The sequence below is a fragment of the Xenopus tropicalis genome, chromosome 6 (genome assembly GCF_000004195.4).
Source record: "Xenopus tropicalis strain Nigerian chromosome 6, UCB_Xtro_10.0, whole genome shotgun sequence".
NCBI classification, from domain to species: Eukaryota; Metazoa; Chordata; class Amphibia; order Anura; family Pipidae; genus Xenopus; species Xenopus tropicalis.
This window is the reverse complement of record NC_030682.2, coordinates 135,249,488-135,271,800: the sequence shown is the minus strand read 5'-3', so window position 1 is coordinate 135,271,800 and position 22,313 is coordinate 135,249,488. Positions and strand designations below refer to the sequence as shown.

The window sequence follows — 22,313 nt, the reverse complement described above, 5'->3', positions numbered from 1 at the left end:
GCCCTATTGGGTTTATTTCATGTTTAAATGATTCCCTTTTCTCTGTAATAATAAAACAGTACCTGTACTTAATCCCAACTAAGATATAATTACCCCTTATTGGGGCAGAACAGCCCTATTGGGTTTATTTAATGGTTAAATGATTCCCTTTTCTCTGTAATAATAAAACAGTACCAGTACTTGATCCCAACTAAGATATAATTACCCCTTATTGGAGGTAGAACAGCCCTATTGGGTTTATTTCATGGTTAAATGATTCCCTTTTCTCTGTAATAATAAAACAGTACCAGTACTTGATCCCAACAAAGATATAATTACCCCTTATTGGGGGTAGAACAGCCCTATTGGGTTTATTTCATGTTTAAATGATTCCCTTTTCTCTGTAATAATAAAACAGTACCTGTACTTGATCCCAACTAAGATATAATTACCCCTTATTGGGGATAGAACAGCCCTATTGGGTTTATTTAATGGTTAAATGATTCCCTTTTCTCTGTAATAATAAAACAGTACCTGTACTTAATCCCAACTAAGATATAATTACCCCTTATTGGGGCAGAACAGCCCTATTGGGTTTATTAAATGGTTAAATGATTCCCTTTTCTCTGTAATAATAAAACAGTACCAGTACTTGATCCCAACTAAGATATAATTACCCCTTATTGGGGATAGAACAGCCCTATTGGGTTTATTTCATGGTTAAATGATTCCCTTTTCTCTGTAATAATAAAACAGTACCAGTACTTGATCCCAACTAAGATATAATTACCCCTTATTGGGGGCAGAACAGCCCTATTGGGTTTATTTAATGGTTAAATGATTCCCTTTTCTCTGTAATAATAAAACAGTACCAGTACTTGATCCCAACTAAGATATAATTACCCCTTATTGGGGGCAGAACAGCCCTATTGGGTTTATTTAATGGTTAAATGATTCCCTTTTCTCTGTAATAATAAAACAGTACCTGTACTTGATCCCAACTAAGATATAATTACCCCTTATTGGGGGCAGAACAGCCCTATTGGGTTTATTTAATGGTTAAATGATTCCCTTTTCTCTGTAATAATAAAACAGTACCTGTACTTGATCCCAACTAAGATATAATTACCCCTTATTGGGGGCAGAACAGCCCTATTGGGTTTATTTAATGGTTAAATGATTCCCTTTTCTCTGTAATAATAAAACAGTACCTGTACTTGATCCCAACTAAGATACAATTAATCCTTATTGGAAGCAAAACAATCCTATTGGGTTTATTTAATGTTTAAATAATCCTTTAGTAGAGGTCCAAATTATAAAAAGATCCCTTAACTGGAAAACCTCAGGTCCCGAGCATTCTGGATAATGGGTTCCATACCTATATACGATTGTTTACATTTTTTTCTCTTGAAAAATTTGGATAATTCGGAATATTGCATTGAAAAATGTGTATAATTTTTTAAAACCACGAATGTTCAAGATTTATAAAATTTGATGTGACTTTTTATAAACTAACAAAAAGCGCGCCAGGTTTAAGCTGCTGAGAACCATTGAGTTCTATGGAAGGCTTTTAATATTCAAATTTTAAAGTTTTATTGTAAAAATCCCCACAAAAAAATATAGTAGTCAGTGACATTCTGTCCTTGACACATTTTTAAGGACAACTTGAACACATTATTGTTTTTTATTTCACACACTTTCAAGGGGAAGAGAAACATATTGCTGTTTTCAATTTCACACTTTTTTAAAGGAAAGTTAAATGCATTATTATTATTCAAAATGCAGGTGAGGAAAATGAGTGCCGATCCTCCTAAAATGGCTGCCGAAGGACTTCCTGTTTGGAATAAATAAAGAGCATTCATGAAAATGAATGTTCATGTAAATTAAATGATTTTTCTGAGACATGGCAGTATATTCAAGAATATTTCATGAAACTTTCACCAAAATTATCCAATTTTTCGAGAAAACTACTGTATGTTGAATATTTCTGATAAAAAAAAAAATTAAAACTTTTGTATGATCAACTTACAAATTATTGTGACTATTAATAAATACATTACTGACCAAATTTTATTAAATCAAAAACCCTCAGGAGTTTATGTCAGTTTTTATAATTCTAGGTGGTGTCATTCCATAGCTACTACAGAAATGAAGTACTGTCTTGTATAAAAAAAAAAAGCGGTGAAAACATAATTTTGCCTCTTTATAGGTCTCTGGTAAGGCCTCACCTGGAGTTTGGGGGGTGATTCTGGGGGCCAGTCCTTAAGAAGGATATAACTGAATGGAGAAAGTGCAACTAAACTACAAGGATTACATTGCAAGTACATTAGGGGGCATTATAGACAGATAGCAGGGGATCTTTTTTCCCCATAAAAACAATCAATGCACCAGAGACCATCTCTTTAGATTAGAAAAGATAAGAAGAGAACTTTATTTAAATCACTGTAGGGGGTTCTTTATGGTGTTGGTAGTGAGGTTGTGAAAAATTCCCTGTCGGGTGATGTTGTGATAGCAGATTCTATTAATGCCTTCATGATTTGGATGGTGTGGATGATTTCTCATGGAAGCACAATATACAATAAAGATATTCTGCTTTTTTACAATTAACTTTATTGAAATTAGTATTAGTGATTTTTTTTTCTAATATGAATAAACTTGAATTTGTCAAATGTTTGATAATTTGTTTTTATTAAAACACGTCATTTAATAAAAACCATGAATAAAATGTAAATACATCACATTTTTTTAAATGGGTCTACAAGCAATATAAGTAAAAAAAAAAACTCAAAAATCATAAATAGTGTAAGAGGCACATTTATTAACCTTCAATTTTTAATTTTAAACTTGATTTGTATTTTTTTAGAAAAAAAAATTGATTTTTCCAAGATTTACTATGCGTCTAAATGGCTAAAACTCCCAAATTCATTTTTTTTATTAAATAATGTTTATATATATATATATATATATATATATATATATATATATATATATATATATATACTCATATATAAGTGAGTGGGATAGGTAGGTCAAACAAAGGGCTGTTCAGGTATGGGATCTGTTATTCAGAAAGCTCTAAATCAGTGATCCCCAACCAGTGGTTCATGAACCCATGTAAAGCCCCCTGTAAGCTGATAGGGTGCATAGAGGCTGCCTAATAGCCAATCTCAGCCCTTATTTGGCTCCTCCATGAACTTTTATGGTGCTTGTGTTGCTCTCCAAGTCTTTTTACATTTGACTGTGGCTCACGAGTAAGAAAGCTTGGGGACCCCTACTCTAAATTATAGGAAGTCCATCTTTAATAGACTCCATTTTAATCAAATAACTCAAATTTTAAAAATGATTTTCTTTTCCTCCTGCAATAAAAAAACAGTACCTGTACTTGATACCAACTTAGACATAAGGAATCCTTATTTGAAGCAAAACAATCCTATTAGGTTTAATTAATGTTTAACTAATTTTAAAGTAGACAAGGAATGTTTCATCCAAATTACAAAAAGATCCTTTATCTGGAAAACACCAGGTCCCAAGCATTCTGGATACTAGGGGGCTGATTTACTAATCCACGAATCCGAATGGGAAAAATTCGGATTGAAAAACGAACATTTTGCGACTTTTTCGTATTTTTTGCGACTTTTTCGTAGCTGCTACGACTTGTGCAAATTGTCGCGACTTTTTCATAGCCATTACAAATTTCATGTATTGTCGCAACCTTTTCATAGCCATTATGACTTTCGTGAATAGTCGCGACTTTTTCATTGCCATTACAAATTTCGTGAATTGTCGCGACTTTTTCATAGCCAGTACGACTTTCGCGAATTGTCGCGCATTCGTATTGAGCGCTCGAAAAAGTCGCAAAATACCGATCATTACGAAAAAAACGCATTCGGATGCTTTTCGGACTTTCGTGGATTAGTAAATGTGCCCCATGGTCTCATACTTGTACAAAAGGTGAGAATGAACGATTAAGCACAGTTGTGTTTAATTAGAATACTAAAAAAAATCTAATAATTGTAGACTCCACCATTCCTCCAAAGATGAATACTAATATGACTTTGACTTGCACATAAATGGGATAATTATTTGATTGCCCTTTAGTGTCATACGTTAAATAAGAAACATGCTATCGCCTCTAGATTTAATACTCATTGATTTCAATATTTCTCATAGTTAAGTGTCACAAATATTGCTACAGTTACTAATCTACTCCCTTTCCATGTAACACAATGTTGGCAGTACAGTATTGACAGACATATTGATGGCATGACATACATATTTTGTTCCAATAAAAAAGTTGAAAAAGGACAGATCAGTGAAGTAATTGTATTAGATAAATACATTAGAAAAATGTCACAGCTATGTCAACAGAAGAAGAATTTACAAAGGCTGAATCAATTCGTTACAAATGTTTTTGAATCTTTAACTGCCTTAAATCTATATAAATGTGATGTGTTTTAAATAGATATAGGGAAGTTTTGCCTAAAACTTTTTATAAGAATCAGCATGATACATTTGCCTAAAAAAAAAAATTAACTAAATCAATGCAACCTGCTATTAATGCACTTACATCTAAACCTTATTCAGTCTCAAAAATACATAAATACAGGTTTATTTTAAATAATAATATATATATCATCAAAATGGTTTCTATATGCACATCTTCATTTAGAAGCAAATACAATCAAAATAGCAAAGGAACAGTTCAATGTAAAAATTGTGCAAAATTCAAAATGTTTCTAATATAGATAGCTAGGCAAAATGTAATCTATAAAAGCTAGAGTAAGCAGATGTCTCCTAATTGCCAGAACACTACTTCACCCACATAAAAACAAATTGTCACCCGCATCAAAAAAATTGTCACCCATGTCAGAAAAATCAAAATAATGATGTGCATGAAAAAAATGTTGCGCTTATCAAAAAAATTCACGGCAAGAAATTCACAAAACTGCTTAAAAATTTGCAAACAGGCAAAAAATTGATGGAACGCAAGTCAATAGGCGACTTTTTTTACGTGGGTGACTCTTTTTTTATTCCAAATACATTGAACTAAATGAGTGATTTGTCTCACTCCAAATGCATTAGTGTCAGTGGGTGTATTTTTGATACTTTTGTATCGGTGACATTTTTTTATTAGCAACTTTTTTGTCTCCTCAATTAGTCATAGCAAATTTTTGCTGCAGTTCTATGAAAAAAATTGCTGATGGTGAAATGTGGAATTTTGCTGCGAACCCATCCCTGGTAAAAAAAAATTCACTCATTACTACTTATCTACAAATTGGCTAGAGTGTGTGTTAGGTATATAAAAGAAATAAATCTACATCATTTTATGAAAAACATTTTTGATTTTTCATTTAACTAAAAGAATGAAATATTGGTACTTCTATAAAGTAATATTTTTCTAAATGTATTTAGAATTATAGGTATTTGATTTTGTTATACTTATACTTTGATGAAATTGCCTGATATGCATTAATTCATACATAAATTTTATTTAATGGATTGCTAACTCCTACAAGACCTAAGTCTTTGCTGTGAAACAGGATTTAGCTTCTGACTACTGTATATACTCGAGTATAAGCCTAGTTTTTCAGCACCCAAAATGTGCTGAAAAAGTCACCCTCGGCTTATACACGAGTCGGGTGCCATGGGTCCCTCCAGACTAGCACCCTCTGGCTTTTGTGTGCAAATTAGGCCACCCGCAACCAGACCCTCCAGTGCCCTGGCCCGCTCCCAAATTCATCTTCATCTACCATCCTCACCTGTCCCATTCTGCACTAGACATTGCACTTTATATTCTATATAATCTATATATAGTTTTGAATGATTTTAACTCTTTGTGTTTTAGCTGGGTTGCTGATTGAGCTAAAGGGGTAGTACTCTTAAGGTATCATTATGGATACCATATTGTTTTTGTTGACCCTCTTCTCCACTTACAGAGCTAATTTACTGTTTTTCTTTGAAATAAATATTTTAAAACATATACCCCACTGATGCCTCATTTAATGTAATTTTATTGGTATTTATTTTGATTATTGAAGCTTAGCAATAGCCGCTGCATTTCCCACCCTAGGCTTATACTCGAGTCAATAAGTTTTTCCAGTTTTCTTAGGTTAAATTAGGTACTATATTCGGATCGGCTTATACTTGAGTATATACAGTATATTTTAATATGACTAGTGATGAGCGAATCTGTCCCGTTTTGCTTCGCTGAAAATTTGTGAATCTTTTAAAAGATCGAGAAAAATTAGTGAAATAGCAAAAATGTCTAATGTTGTGCATGTCAATTTTTTTGCTGTGTGCATCAAAAAATAACGCGTGCGACCATTTTTTTTGTCGCACACAACAAATTTTATAATGCGGGCAACAATATTTTTAAAGAATTTTGATGCACATTTTACGAAAGTATCCAGCGATGGCAAAACATGGAAATTTACTGCAAATCTGCCGAAAGATTTTGCCTATCACTAGATATAACTCCAAGCCATACGTGAAACTTTATTCTGTATTAATTAACTTAAGGACTTACTTTTTGACACAGAAAACAATAATAATCTTGCTTTACCTTTTAATATAATGGTATTTCTACAACAAAAATTCATAGATTTATTATGAAACAAACAAACAAATATGAACATCAAGAGAAAGTGCCTGAATATTACCATTAACTGGTTTAATACAACTGTAGTAATAATTTGAGCATAGAAAGGCTTTTGAATACAGACATTAAACTGACTATGCTAGATTTATTTGTATTACATTTAAGTGCCAGGGAAGATACCAACTAATTCCAATGCAGTCTGCATAACCCCTAAACCCCTGACACATGCTAACTATTGAAACAATAGTACAAAATTTTATTATTTAAGCCATGAGTTTATAACATTTTCAGTAAACACTTACTTCCTAATATACATGCAGCAGTAATAAAATATATAAAACATCGTCTAGGACAGTCAGTTGTCATAATAATAGTGCATTGCTGATTATAAATGTATGTCAGTAAAAAAAAGTTGACCTAGCAAAGCATTACATTTATCAGAGAGTGCTCTTTTAATAAGTACAAGAGCAATCTTTCTAATTCATTTGTTTCTGCTGAGTAAGATAGAGCTTTGGCAAGCAAGATTTTTTTTTGCCTTTTCTCTCCTTCACCTAAGCACTTTACTGAATTAGTGCCTCCACCGCATATAATTGACTAATCTGCTTAGCAGTGTCAATTTTCCATTCATTTCTGAAATCTGTCAAGATTATCACTAAGGGGCATTTATCAAAATGTGAGCTTAATACATAAATACTCGGACACATTCTATTCATTCCGATTGGATTTTTAAAAGTGTATTTATCAATGATCAATTGGGTTTTTAAAAAATTGCAGTGACTAATCGCCCCTTCTGTCTTCACCCTAAAGATGCAATAATATAGAGGGCAGAACAAATTAATCTGTACACAATAAAAGTTATCAGCATTTCTGATAAGCCAGACTTAGGTAAAATAAATCATGTTTTCCCCCAGTTTCCCATTTTTAGTAACAATTAACAGTTTTTCTCTCTGCTCACCCTGACCATGCTAGAAGAACACTCACTAGACCAGGGGTCCCCAACCTTTTTTTACTCATGACCCACATTCAAATATAAAAAGAGTGGGTGAGCAACACAAGCATGCAAAAGGTTTATGGAGGTGCAAAATATGGGCTGTGATTGGCTACTGGTAGCCCCTATGTGGACTAATAGCCTATAGAAGGCAATAGCCACATAGTCCACATAGCAGTACATCTGCTTTTGATGCAGCCAAAACTTGCCTCCAAATATAAGCACCTTCTTTGAGGTCACTGTGATCAACATCCAATGGGTTGGTGAGCAACATGTTGCTCGCGAACTACTGGTTGGGGAACACTGCATTAGATGATTTCAAGGGAGGTTTTCAGCACTCTTATGTTATGGAGTTGGAAGAAAACCAGTTCAAAACATATCATCATTCGAACATTTTACAGCTACCAGCTCGGTCCTTATAGAGAGAACCTGGGCTACTGCTGACCAAATTGTTCAGTAACAGTCCATCAGATGGTTAAAAACGGTTGCGGTTTGAGTAGTCTAATGTATCTTTAAAATGTATGTATGTATGTATAACTTTATTTATAAAGTGCCACAAGGGTACGCAGCGCTGTACAGTCTTACAGAATACACAATTACACACAGGGAGGACAAGTGATATAATAAATAAATACAATAAGTACATATATGTGTATATATATATATATATATATATATAAGTGCCATGTGGTATGAGACACAGTAGGAAGGAGGTCCCTGCCCCGTAGAGCTTACAATCTGAGTGTCTGTTAGAATGTCTGTATTTTGCATGGTTATCTTCTACAACAAAATATTATTTATGGTCAAATGGAATAAATATATAGTTGAATAATTTTGCTGTATTCCTGGCAGAGTAGTTTTGCTATAGGTGCACATTTTGAACAAGTTGTAGTAACCTACCCCAACCCAATCAGTTGTTCCTTTTCCCATAGTCATGTTAGTACCTATGCATTTATTTAAGGTCCATAAAATGCATAAAAGGCATCTGCAGTCTGAAATACTGGAATATTTAGCATTTTAAGACTACCTTGGCTTACTAATTGTTTATTTACAGTGGATCAAGCTTGTCATTTTATAATTTTACTGCATTGTCTTCCTAAGCCTGGAACTACAAATGAAAACAAATGCTTTTCAATGGACCTTATGAAGGTAAATTCTCCCTTTGAATGCAAAGACTTCCTATGGTACAAATGAAGCTATATCAATAAAGAAAATGTTATTTTCCAAACCTTAAATTCCCAAATAACTGAGGAGTACTGCATCTGGCCAATGCTAATTCTCAACATTAAAGGCTTATTTGAAGCATACTGTATTTATTCTGCATAGAGTTTTTCAATATTGGTTGCAACCATGGTGCTTTGTGAAAAGTGCATTGCTAACAAGGAGCTATTAGTGTTTGACTAGTTTATGACATCATGCTTTTAGGGAGAGAGGAAAGTCTAGACAGAGCTGGACCTCAGTATAATGCATCATAAATCCTTCTCTAGTCAAGCAAGAGTAAATTTCCTCCTAAAGAGAAATGCATTGTGCTTCACAAATATAATAAATTAGTAGCATGTCAACTGTTTCAATGACTATTTTCTGAGGAATTACTACTGCATGTATGCCCAACACTTGTATTATTGTGGAAAATATGGAAATAAACATAGCACAAGATGTTATTGTTTGCCCATAGTTATTTTTCACAAAGACGTAATTTTTTGTTGGTTCTTACAAACCATAAATTAGGCGAATAAAAAAATCTGTTTTAGTTTTATTTAGTGAAAAAATGGATGTTAGAGAAGTGCACACAATTACTAAGAACCATTTACCAGGATATATTTTACAGATCTTGAATATTTATTTATAGTTACGCTTATTAAAAAAACTATAAAGTAGCAAAAATAGTACATTTGCATAGAAACCAACAACCAATGTCTAGTTAACGTGTGTAGAGACCTGCATAGCTAGTAAAGTTACAAAAAAACATGTAAGTTATGCAATTTGACAAACTTATATTGGATCTGTATATAGAGAGTGATGAATGACATTTTTTTCCAGGTATGGATTTATGCCAAATCCCCCATTTTGCCAATGGGGGTTTTTTTTTTTTTTTGCAAAACACAGCCACAAAATGCCCATAAATCCCATTGTACTTTGCATGAAAAAAGTTGCAGCAAAAAACTTGCTGTCTATTGGTGTTTTTTTCACAGAGACTTTTTTTCTCTACTTTTTTTTATGCAATATACTTCTATAATAAGTCTATGTTTAAGTTTTTGTGACAGCTTTTTTTCCCCACAAAATACATAAGGATTTATGGTTTTTTTCACTGAAAATTTTTGTGGCTGTTTTTTAAAAATATTCAGTAATGGAAATTTTGAGGACAAATTTGCTCATAATGGGTCTGTAATGGGTCTGTGATTTGCAGGATCATTGAGATTGGTAGCTTGCAATGCTGAAAGATGCATTGTATTAGCAGTATATTTCAGGCAATACACTAATGTGAAAAAAGCCTCCAGCCCACAGCAGGTTTAGAGTTAAGAGTAGAGATGAGCGAATTTTTTTTCCCTAGTTGTAGATTTTCAGTGAATTTCTGCATTTTGCAATTGGCGAATCGTTTCATGTACCTTCCGCGAAAAGTCACTGCGAGAAAGTTTGTCCGGCATTAAAAAAAGTCACGGTTGCGTCAAAATAGGTGCAGATTTTTCACCGTTTTATTGTTTTTCAGAAATTTTCCAGCTCATCACTAGTTAAGAGTCTTGGGCAACCAAGTTTCCTTTGCTTCACATTGGTTATTTTTGTCACTTTTTGTGGGATTACTTCATGTAACTTACCACCTTCATTGTACTTCCTTTCTTTACTTACCTTGATGATTATACAGGACAGAACTTTTTCCATAAAGGCTTCATACTTTTAGCTCTGTATGGCCTCTTCATGGACATTCTTTTTATATCAGTGGTTCCACAGAACTACTTTTTTGTTAAATGGGTGAAATTCTGTGCACAAGTCATATAGTAACTAGACCTGGAAATTTGAGCAAATCATTTTTTTATTTAAATTTTTTATGTTTTTAAGCTTCTCTAACCTCCATTCTTACAAATTAGGAGTAGACCCCTTTAAAAAAAAAACCCACAATGGCTTTAATGTAATTTTTACAAAATATTCTCGTGTAAACAGGTTTTAATTTCTTAAATGTTTAGCCGAAGAGATTTGGCACCGTAGATGTCTTCATATTCAGCTGAGTGGATCACATTATCTTGTCATACTTGGGTGCAGAGGAATGGTTTCTCTTTGTTCCAAGGTTTTAAATAGTTTGTGCAACATTTTTTCTGCATGAATTAATAAATAAGTGGCCTGTTAAAAGCATTGGCAAATATCTGCATTCATCTCATTTTAGTTTGTAGTTAGGTTTTTTTTTTCTTACTTTTGTTGGCCATTTCTGAGCCAGAGATACTCACTACTCAGTTTTGTGGAATGATATTTTATATAATAAATGCATGTTATGTATTTTCTTTTATCGTATTATTGTATGTATACTAATGTTTAGTATCATATTGGTAATTACACCATCCCAGCAGAAAATATAATTGAAGGTGGTGGTAAAGAAATTAATGCATTTTGTTGAAGCATATTAATCCACACTAATGTGACAGATCTGATCACTGGTCAGTGGTCTGTACTAAAATTAAAGGTGCAGTCCCCTGTAGATTCAGTTCAGCTGATTACTTAATACATACATTGAATCAGGCTTTAGCCAATTTATTTCTTTCGACAAACAGCTATATGTATGGAAGTGCACTGGGGCCACCAAAAAAAGTTCTGTTGAACTATGACTTTTAAAAGTCAAAATTATAAATTTTCGGGGCACATTTACTAAGCAATTATGAGATAAAGTTGGGTTTTTTCTTACTTCTAGATAATTTCAGGATTTACAAGTGGATTTTCACCAGAACTCTTTTTTTTTCGTTATTGTTCCCAGAAAAATTTGAGTTTTTAAAAAATAACTCCCATAATCATGATTTATTAATGTTTAGTTAACTTTTTTGTAAAATAAAAATTTTACAGGTTTGATCTGTCGACTACCATTGAGTTCTATGGATGCTTTTCAGTTTTACCCAGTTCAAGGGGCACTTAATACCCTCATTGTATTGAGTTTCACACTTTTTAAGGGGAACTTAATCCCCTCATTGCTTTCAGTTTCACACTTTTCAAGAGGAATTTAATCATATCATTGTTTTCAGATTCATTCATTCATGGAAACAAATGTCGGTTTAAACTAAAATTTTTCGAGTTTTAATAAAGCTTTCAACTTGAAAAATGCAGGATTTTCGAATGTAAACTCGAAATTTTTGTACAAACAATTCACGCATTATCATGACATTTTATAAATACAGCAATGATCGAGTTTAATTCGAATTTATACCATGCCGAGTATATGACTTTCAAGGCCAGAAAAAAACGAATTGTAGTAAATGTGCCCCTAAAACTCATAATTATTATAAGTTATAGCAAATTTTCACCAATTAAAAACACGATTGGAAAAAATTCACAATAATTTCTGATGTGAGAAAATTGCAAAAATATCGTGGTTGCAATCCAAAAGTCACAAAATGTTTGTATCCAAATGACGTGAAAACCTTTCTGCCATATATTATTTTGGAAGTCTCCCATAGGGCTCAATGGCACTCTGCAGCTCCAACCCCGCCCAAGGATAGTCTCCCATAGGGCTCAATGGCACTCTGCAGCTCCAACCCGGCCCAAGGAATGTCTCCCATAGGGCTCAATGGCACTCTGCAGCTCCAACCCGGCCCAAGGAAAGTCTCCCATAGGGCTCAATGGCACTCTGCAGCTCCAACCCGGCCCAAGGAAAGTCTCCCATAGGGCTCAATGGCACTCTGCAGCTCCAACCCGGCCCAAGGAAAGTCTCCCATAGGGCTCAATGGCACTCTGCAGCTCCAACCCGGCCCAAGGAAAGTCTCCCATAGGGCTCAATGGCACTCTGCAGCTCCAACCCGGCCCAAGGAAAGTCTCCCATAGGGCTCAATGGCACTCTGCAGCTCCAACCCGGCCCAAGGAAAGTCTCCCATAGGGCTCAATGGCACTCTGCAGCTCCAACCCGGCCCAAGGAAAGTCTCCCATAGGGCTCAATGGCACTCTGCAGCTCCAACCTGCCCCAAGGAAAGTCTCCCATAGGGCTCAATGGCACTCTGCAGCTCCAACCTGGCCCAAGGAAAGTCTCCCATAGGACTCAATGGCACTCTGCAGCTCCAACCCGGCCCAAGGAAAGCCTCCCATAGGGCTCAATGGCACTCTGCAGCTCCAACCCGGCCCAAGGAAAGCCTCCCATAGGGCTCAATGGCACTCTGCAGCTCCAACCCGGCCCAAGGAAAGCCTCCCATAGGGCTCAATGGCACTCTGCAGCTCCAACCCGGCCCAAGGAAAGCCTCCCATAGGGCTCAATGGCACTCTGCAGCTCCAACCCGGCCCAAGGAAAGCCTCCCATAGGGCTCAATGGCACTCTGCAGCTCCAACCCGGCCCAAGGAAAGTCTCCCATAGGGCTCAATGGCACTCTGCAGCTCCAACCCGGCCCAAGGAAAGCCTCCCATAGGGCTCAATGGCACTCTGCAGCTCCAACCCGGCCCAAGGAAAGTCTCCCATAGGGCTCAATGGCACTCTGCAGCTCCAACCCGGCCCAAGGAAAGTCTCCCATAGGGCTCAATTGCACTCTGCAGCTCCAACCTGGCCCAAGGAAAGTCTCCCATAGGGCTCAATGGCACTCTGCAGCTCCAACCCGGCCCAAGGAAAGTCTCCCATAGGGCTCAATGGCACTCTGCAGCTCCAACCCGGCCCAAGGAAAGTCTCCCATAGGGCTCAATGGCACTCTGCAGCTCCAACCTGGCCCAAGGAAAGTCTCCCATAGGGCTCAATGGCACTCTGCAGCTCCAACCTGGCCCAAGGAAAGCCTCCCATAGGGCTCAATGGCACTCTGCAGCTCCAACCTGGCCCAAGGAAAGTCTCCCATAGGGCTCAATGGCACTCTGCAGCTCCAACCCGGCCCAAGGAAAGTCTCCCATAGGGCTCAATGGCACTCTGCAGCTCCAACCCGGCCCAAGGAAAGTCTCCCATAGGGCTCAATGGCACTCTGCAGCTCCAACCTGCCCCAAGGAAAGTCACCTATAGGACTCAATGGCACTCTACAGCTCCAACCTGGCCAAAAGAAAGTCACGATACCGAAGCTTGAATGAATTCCGAAATGGTCGTAGTCTTTGTGAAAAACTTTTAAAAAATTTAAATGGCTACTTTAAAGAGCAAGTTTATTAAAATTAGTTATTAAATATATCCATAGAAAAAAATAACTCTAAAACTTGAAAGAAAAGATTTGGCAACTAAAACCTGATGTGTTTCTATATGAGAGGTGTATTTTCAACATCCAAGCCATTTTATAATTTGTGTTTTTTTAACATGTCAAATTTGTAAACATAAAACGTAAACATAAAACGAAAGTATTTGTGAAAAACTCGAGATTCAAGAGGTTTTTGTGATTGAGTTTCAGAAAAATTTGAATTTAAAAATTAGGAACTTGGCTATTAAAATGGTATTGTTTTCAGTTTGACATACTTCTATTGTTATTTCACTCTTTGTTAGTGATGAGCGAATTTTTTCGCAAGGCATGGATTCACATTGAATTCCCGTATTTTGCCATTGGTGAATTGTTTCGCGAAAATTTGCTGCAAAAAAAATTGTTGCACATCCAAAAAGTTGCGGTCAAACAAACACGTTTCACTGATTTTTCACCGTTTCACAAGTTTTCCTGTTTCAAAGCGAAACGGGACAGATTCACTCATCACTACTCCTTGTGTAAGTGGCCTGTGAAAGATGTTCTTTTGCTTGTACAGTAACATTCAGGGAAATATCTTGATTAGTATGCTTTTTACACAGCTCTAATGACCACATTTTACATTTACATTCTATTAACCAATCATGAAACAGGTTACAGTGCCATTAAATTTGAAGGTACACAATATTTTTGTTGGCTCTAATCTTTTCCAAATATTAAATACTCCATCACCATGTTACTTGTTTTCACGTTTCCATATTCTGCATTTAACTTCTGTTTATTCGATGGTTTTCAATGCATTATCTAAAAGATGTGCAATTTCAAACAAAACAGCATTTTCGCATTTTTTTTCCTGGTTTTGTGTGTATTGTGCAATCTATATGTTTAATTGCTGACTGTTGCAAGTTTATGGAAAGTATATCTATGCCATTCTTAAGGGCACATTTACTAATCCACGAATCCGAATGGGAAAAATTCGGATTGGAAACGAACATTTTGCGACTTTTTCGTATTTTTGCGTCTTTTTTCGTCGCCGTTACGACTTTTTCGTAAATTTTCGTGACTTTTTCGTAGTCGTTACAACTTGCGCGAATTGTCGCGACTTTTTCGTAGCCTTTACAATTTGCTCGTATATTGTCACAATTTTTTTGTATTGAGCACTCGTATACGGCGGGCAAACCTTTCAGACTTTGCATGATTTTGGAAGCCTCCCATAGGACTCAATGGCACTCTGCAGCTCCAACCCGGCCCAAGGAAAGTCTCCCATAGGGCTCAATGGCACTCTGCAGCTCCAACCCGGCCCAAGGAAAGTCTCCCATAGGGCTCAATGGCACTCTGCAGCTACAACCCGGCCCAAGGAAAGTCTCCCATAGGGCTCAATGACACTCTGCAGCTCCAACCTGGCCCAAGGAAAGTCTCCCATAGGGCTCAATGGCACTCTGCAGCTCCAACCTGGCCCAAGGAAAGTCTCCCATAGGGCTCAATGACACTCTGCAGCTCCAACCTGGCCCAAGGAAAGTCTCCCATAGGGCTCAATGACACTCTGCTGCTCCAACCCGGCCCAAGGAAAGCCTCCCATAGGGCTCAATGGCACTCTGCAGCTCCAACCCGGCCCAAGGAAAGTCTCCCATAGGGCTCAATGGCACTCTGCAGCTCCAACCCGGCCCAAGGAAAGTCTCCCATAGGGCTCAATGGCACTCTGCAGCTCCAACCCGGCCCAAGGAAAGTCTCCCATAGGGCTCAATGGCACTCTGCAGCTCCAACCCGGCCCAAGGAAAGTCTCCCATAGGGCTCAATGACACTCTGCAGCTCCAACCTGGCCCAAGGAAAGTCTCCCATAGGGCTCAATGACACTCTGCTGCTCCAACCCGGCCCAAGGAAAGCCTCCCATAGGGCTCAATGGCACTCTGCAGCTCCAACCCGGCCCAAGGAAAGTCTCCCATAGGGCTCAATGGCACTCTGCAGCTCCAACCCGGCCCAAGGAAAGTCTCCCATAGGGCTCAATGGCACTCTGCAGCTCCAACCTGGCCCAAGGAAAGTCACGATACTGAAGCTTGAATGAATCCGAAACTTTCGTACTCGGCACGACGGCTACGAAAAAGTCGCGACAATTCGCGCAAGTCGTAACGCTACGAAAAAGTAGTGAAATTTACGAAAAAGTCATAATTGCTACGAAAAAGTCGCAACAATTTACGAAAAAATCACAAAATACCGATCACTGCGAAAAAAACGCATTCGGGCGCTTTTCGGATGTTCGTGGATTAGTAAATGTGCCCCTTAGTCTCTGTAAAACAGAGTGATATGAAATCTAAATGGTGTTCCTTTTTACAATGTCAAGATGGCCTGCTATGTATAAAACAAATATGACTGTACTGCACACATAAACAAAATCCTCTTGTAAAAGAGGTCAGCACACTCAGAAAGCAGTATATCTTGTTACGGTTAAACTGGCTTGACAAACACAGATTCCATATACCATAATAGTTCAACTGGAGCTGTCGAATGTATCTCACAGCTTTTTCTTTTAGACATGTTACCATCGACAAGTCCCAGTGTATTGGAAACTGTGCTTCCAAGTCTTTCTTTTTCTGGTGTCGATTCATATTGACTACAGTCAGACTGTTTATTTGCATTTACCTTATACGTGTTTTTGTTTGTTTTCCTAACTAGTGAAAAAGTCCATAGATTTTAAATCTAGAGGATTTAAATTGTTTCCAGGGAAAGACATCAGCAGCAAGTTTTCCATCTGTGAGTCGAATAATTTTTCGTTATCTTTTGTGGTCCTATGTTGGGTTCTGTTTTGCCTACATTTGCTCTTGTTCAAAGGAGATTATCTTTAATAGGTTGCTTTGTACAAATAAAAATCTGTTACAATAAAAATATGTATAGGAAGGAGTTTTCATATCTCTCCTTGCTAAATTGATGTTTTATCATTTTCAGAGAGAAACTGAGACTATGTAAAAATGTATTTTGATGGCACACAAAGAAACCTTAGTTCTTGGAAAGTACTTTTGAAAAAGTGAATGCAAATAGGTAAACATAATAAAACTGGAAGAACTGGGAAACTGTACTAGTGGCCACTCCAGTGCAGAATTTATCTAAATTGCTACTAACAGAATCAGCAGCAATTTTACATGCTGCACAATTCATTTTTATTGAGACAATTGTTATTCATTTGTAGTCTTTGCTAAATACTGGTGCCATTTTTTATCCCCAAGACGGTAGGAATTATATACAACACTTATGTATTCATGTGCTTCTAAAGTTCTACACTGGTAAGTTTTACCCTAACACCATTGCATTATAGAAGTAACATAGTAACATAGTAAGTTGGGTTGAAAAAAGACGTATGTCCATCACGTTCAACCATAATGCCTATATACTGTATAACCTGCCTAACTACTAGTTGATCCAGAGGAAGACAAAAAACCCCATCTGAAGCCTCTCTAATTTGCCTCAGAGGGTAAAAAATACCTTCCTGACTGACTCCAAGATGGCAATCGGACCAGTCCCTGGATCAACTTGTACTAAGAGCTATCTCCCATAACCCTGTATTTCCAGCCCCTTCTTAAACCTATATAATGTATCAGCCAGCACGACTGATTCGGGGAGGGAATTCCAGAACCTCACAGCTCTCACTGTAAAAAATCCTTTCCGAATGTTTAAATGGAATCTCCCTTCTTCTAAACGGAGTGGGTGCCTTCGTGTCCATTGGAAGGACCTACTGGTAAATAAAACATTAGAAAGGTTATTATATGATCCCCTTATATACTTATACATAGTTATCATATCCCCCCTTAAGCGCCTCTTCTCCATTGTAAACAGACCCAACTTGGCCAGTCTTTCCCCATAACTGAGACTTTCCATACCCTTTACCAGCTTAGTTGCCCTTCTCTGGACCCTCTCTAACTCAATCATGTCCCGTTTGAGCACTGGAGACCAAAACTGAACAGCATATTCTAGATGGGGCCTTACCAGCGCTCTGTAAAGGGGAAGAATAACCCCCTCCTCCCGTGAATCTATACCCCTTTTAATACAGCTCAAACTCCTGTTTGCCCTTGCAGCTGCTGCCTGGCATTGCTTGCTACAGTCAAGTTTATTATCTACAAGGACTCCAAGGTCCTTCTCCATTATGGATTTGCCTAGTGCAGTCCCATTAAGGGTATAAGTGGCTGCATATTTTTACATCCCAGGTGCATGGATGAGTAAGAGTAAAATGAATGTTTTTATTTTAACAAATACACTGTAACCTGCACTGATAACAATTTTGTGTTTGATTTAGAAACACTACTATCAGCATCATCATCATCATTTAGTTATATAGAGCCAGCAAATTATGCAGCACTTCACAATAAATTTAAACAAACGGGGATTTTAAAAAGTTTAACAAACCAAAGTATATAGAGTAACAATAGGATCAGAGGGCCCTGCACGGAAGCTGACAATCTACAGGGGTTCATTGAAACAAAAGGAATGTGGATACTGATTGATGCTTTATGATGCATATATAAATGTCTGATCATCTTAGATACATTGCATATGCTTCCCAGGTCTTAAGGGAGCATTTAAAGATTAGAAAGGAAGGGGAGAGTCTGATGGGCTGAAGCAGAGCGTTCGAGAGACAGGCAGAAGCCCGGGAGAAGTCTTGCAGTCGGGAATGGGAAGTGGTGATCAGAGAAGAAGAGAGGAGAAGGTCAGAAGCAGAACATAGGTTGCATGAAGGAGTGTATTTTGGGATTAGAGCTGAGATATAGGGAGGGGCTTCATTAGTAAGAGCCTTATATGTAAGTGTTAGTAATTTCAATTTGGTTCTAGAGGAGATTGGGAGCCAGTGAAGAGATATGCATAGGGGAGCGATAGATGTGGAACGAAAAGATAGCTGAATGAGTCTGGCAGCAGCATTTAGAACAGATTGAGAGTTGGGAAAGGCGATGTGTTGGAATGCTTGTATGGAGTAGGTTACAGTAATCAAGGCGGGAAATGATGAGTGTTTTAGTTGTCTAAACTGATATAAGGGTGTATTCGGGAAAATTTGCACAGGTGAAAATGACAAGATTTGGCAATTGATTGGATGTGTGGTGAAAAAGACAGTTGGGAGTCCAAGATAATTTTTAGGCAGTGTGCCTGAATTCATGATTGAAAGGTTTTTGACTGTGAGTAAAACCTGCGGGACTGGGGAGGATGTTGGATGAAATAAAATTAATTCTGTTTTAGAAAGATTCGGTTTCAGATCCTTGACATCCAGGAGGTGATGGAGGACAGGCAGTCTTTAACTTGGGAAAGGACAAAAGGGGAGAGGTCAGGAGTAGACAGTTAGAGTTAGCTGTCATCAGCATAAAGGTGGTACTGTAGTCCAATGACTGAATAAGTTTCCCTAGAGAAGTTGTATAGATTCAAAACAGGAGGGGGCCTAAGACAGAGCCTTGAGGAACACCAACAGAAAGAGGATGTAAGGTTTGAGAAGGCAACTTTAAAGTAAAGGTCAGAAAGATAAGATTTAAACAAAGAGCTGTGTCACAAACATCAACTGAATACAGAATGTCTAGTTGGAGTGGGTGGTCAGTTGTATCAAAGGCTGCTGAGATCTAGAAGGATTACTATGGAATAATGACCTTTAGACTTAGCCAGGAGAAGATCATTGGTTACTTTGGTGAGAGCAGTTTCTGTTGAGTGCGTTGGATGGAAACCAAATTGTAGGGGGTCGAGAACGGAGTTGCAAGTGAGATGCTGGCCCAGGAGGTTGTAAACAAGCCTTTCTAACAGTTTAGATGCTAAAGGAAGGGAGACTGGACAATAGTTTGCAGGGGAGCTGAGATCAAGGGAAGGTTTTTTTGAGAATGGGACTATGCTTGATTAATGCTTGTTTATATGATGAAGAAAAAGTACCAGTAGAAAGTGAGACGTTTAAAAGGTGGTTAAGCTCAGGGCTCAGTGTATCAGAAATTGGGCAAAGGAGGTGAGAAGGTATGGGGTCTAGGGAGGATGTTGTGGGGTTTGAGCTGGCTAGAAGTTTGGAAACTTCATCTAATGTAGCAGGGGAGAAAGAGTGTAAAGTGAATGTGAGTGAGTAGCAAGGTAATTTAAGATTGTCATCAAATAGTATCCTCTGTCTAATAAAAAAGTCAATTTTGTCCTTAAAGAAATGAGCAAGGTCTTGGGTAGTTACAGTAACAGGTAGAACTCACACAGTAGCAAGTTAAATGTGGCAATCACTGTGGTTTCGAGGATAGAGTGGAGATTAAAGATGAAAAATATTGTTGTTTAGCTATTGATAGAGCTGTAGCAGGACAGCGTGAACTTAAAGTAGATAAAATCAGGATTAGTTTGTGACTTCCTCCACTGGCGTTCAGCTGATCTACTACATGTACCGCGCTGTTAGTGTGCCAGGGTTGGGATTTTGCTGGTCCAAAGTGACAGGTGGTGGAAGGAGCAAGGGTGTTGAGAGCTGACAAAAGATCATCATTATCGAGAGAAACTGCCATATTTGCACAGGAAAGGTTGTTTCTGTGAAAGATCTGAGCTGCTGCTACTGTTGATAGTTAGATAGTGAGTCAAATGCAGTAAGATTTCTGTATGTGTGGGTGGAGAGTGTTGGCTGTGAAGTGTTAAGCATGTTATCTGAAAGGAGAGCAGATGATGGTCAGAAAGGGGAATGGAGAGATAGTAAGGTTGGAAGGTTGGCAAGAGTGGCAGAATATACAGTAAGATCAAGAGCATGACCCTCCCTGTGAGTAGGTGATAGACCTAATGAAGTTGTTAGGGAGAGGAGTTTAGAGGTGGCTGGAGAAGAGGGGTTGTCAACTGGAATGTTAAAATCACCTATAATGAGAGCTGGTGTGTTAGATGAGAGAAACTGAGGAAGGGGGGATGATATATGACTGCAACACGTAGAGGGATTGGGGAAAATAACTTTATGCTGTGGACTTCAAAGGTAGAGAAGGAAAGAGAGTTGAGAGTTTGGTATGGTTACAGTTTGAGACCTGCACTCAGGGGACAGAATAAATCCAACTCTTCCGCCCTGACGATCCCCAGGTCTAGGGGTATAACTAAATGAGAAGCCTCCATAGGAGAGACAGCAGGTGAGTAAGTGTCAGTAGGAGTGAGCCTACAGGTTTCAGTAATAGCCAGAAGGTTAAGGGATTTGGATACAAAGAGGTCATGAACTGCAGTGAGTTTATTGCAGATGGATCGTGCATTTTAAAGGGCACAAGGGAAAGAAGAAAGGGTGATGGTTTTACATGAATAAGATTTAAAGGATTAGAAGTGTGAGGTCATAGAGACTGCGGAAGATGATAACATGTATAGGAATAGCTGAAGAAATGTATTGTGGGAGAGTGGGGCCAGGGTTTGGGAAAGTAACAGCAAAGGAAAGTGACACAAGGTGAGATTTAAAACAGGGAGCATAGTGTTGTTTGATGGGATGACAAGGATTTTGTGAGTTAACAATGTAAGTGCTTAGATAGAAACAGGCTGTTGTGTAGCCATGAGAGCAGCCAGTTAAGTTATATGCATTTACATAGAAGATAACAGATACGCTCTAAATAATACAATGGTTTTAGCTCTTAAACAGAAAGTCAAATGGGGGTCTCTAAAGAGCTATATAGAACCTCTCTCATATAAAAAGATAAATACTTTCCACTTGTTTGTGCATGAGAGAACTATCTACCATTTTTAAATTATACTTGGTATCTGCTAGCATTAGCGGCTAATTCAAATGACATTTAACCTAGGTTAGAAATTGATTTTAATAAACTTGTTTCCATGCACAATAGTGTGCCTACTTTGAATTGGTTAAAACCATTGAAATGTATTACATTTTATGTATCTCCATGCATGTACAGGTATGGGATCCGTTATCCAGAAACCCGATATCCAGAAAGCTCCAAATTTTGGAATGCCTGTAACCCATAGACCCAATTTTAATCAAATAATTCAGATTTTTAAAATCCTTTTTTTCTCTGTAAAAATAAAACAATACTTTGTATTTGATCCCAACTAAGATACAGTATAATTACCCCTTATCAGGGGCAGAACAGTCCTATTGGGTTTATTTAATGGTTAAATGATTCCCTTTTCTCTGTAATAATAAAACAGTACCTGTACTTGATCCCAACTAAGATATAATTACCCCTTATTGGGGGCAGAACAGCCCTATTGGGTTTATTTCATGGTTAAATGATTCCCTTTTCTCTGTAATAATAAAACAGTACCTGTACTTGATCCCAACTAAGATATAATTACCCCTTATTGGGGGCAGAACAGCCCTATTGGGTTTATTTCATGGTTAAATGATTCCCTTTTCTCTGTAATAATAAAACAGTACCTGTACTTGATCCCAACTAAGATATAATTACCCCTTATTGGGGCAGAACAATCCTATTGGGTTTATTTAATGGTTAAATGATTCCCTTTTCTCTGTAATAATAAAACA

The 22,313-nt window shown here is 37.5% G+C and overlaps 1 protein-coding gene across 1 annotated transcript in view; it reads left to right on the top strand.

Annotated features, from left to right (window-relative positions):
• Positions 1–22,313, top strand: part of csmd3 (CUB and Sushi multiple domains 3) — a 657,789-nt gene that overhangs the window by 244,246 nt on the left and 391,230 nt on the right. Inside the window, exon 8 of the mRNA XM_018094906.2 lies at positions 16,553–16,630. Coding sequence (XP_017950395.2) covers positions 16,553–16,630 — 78 coding nt within the window. The remainder of the gene's footprint in view (positions 1–16,552; positions 16,631–22,313) is intronic.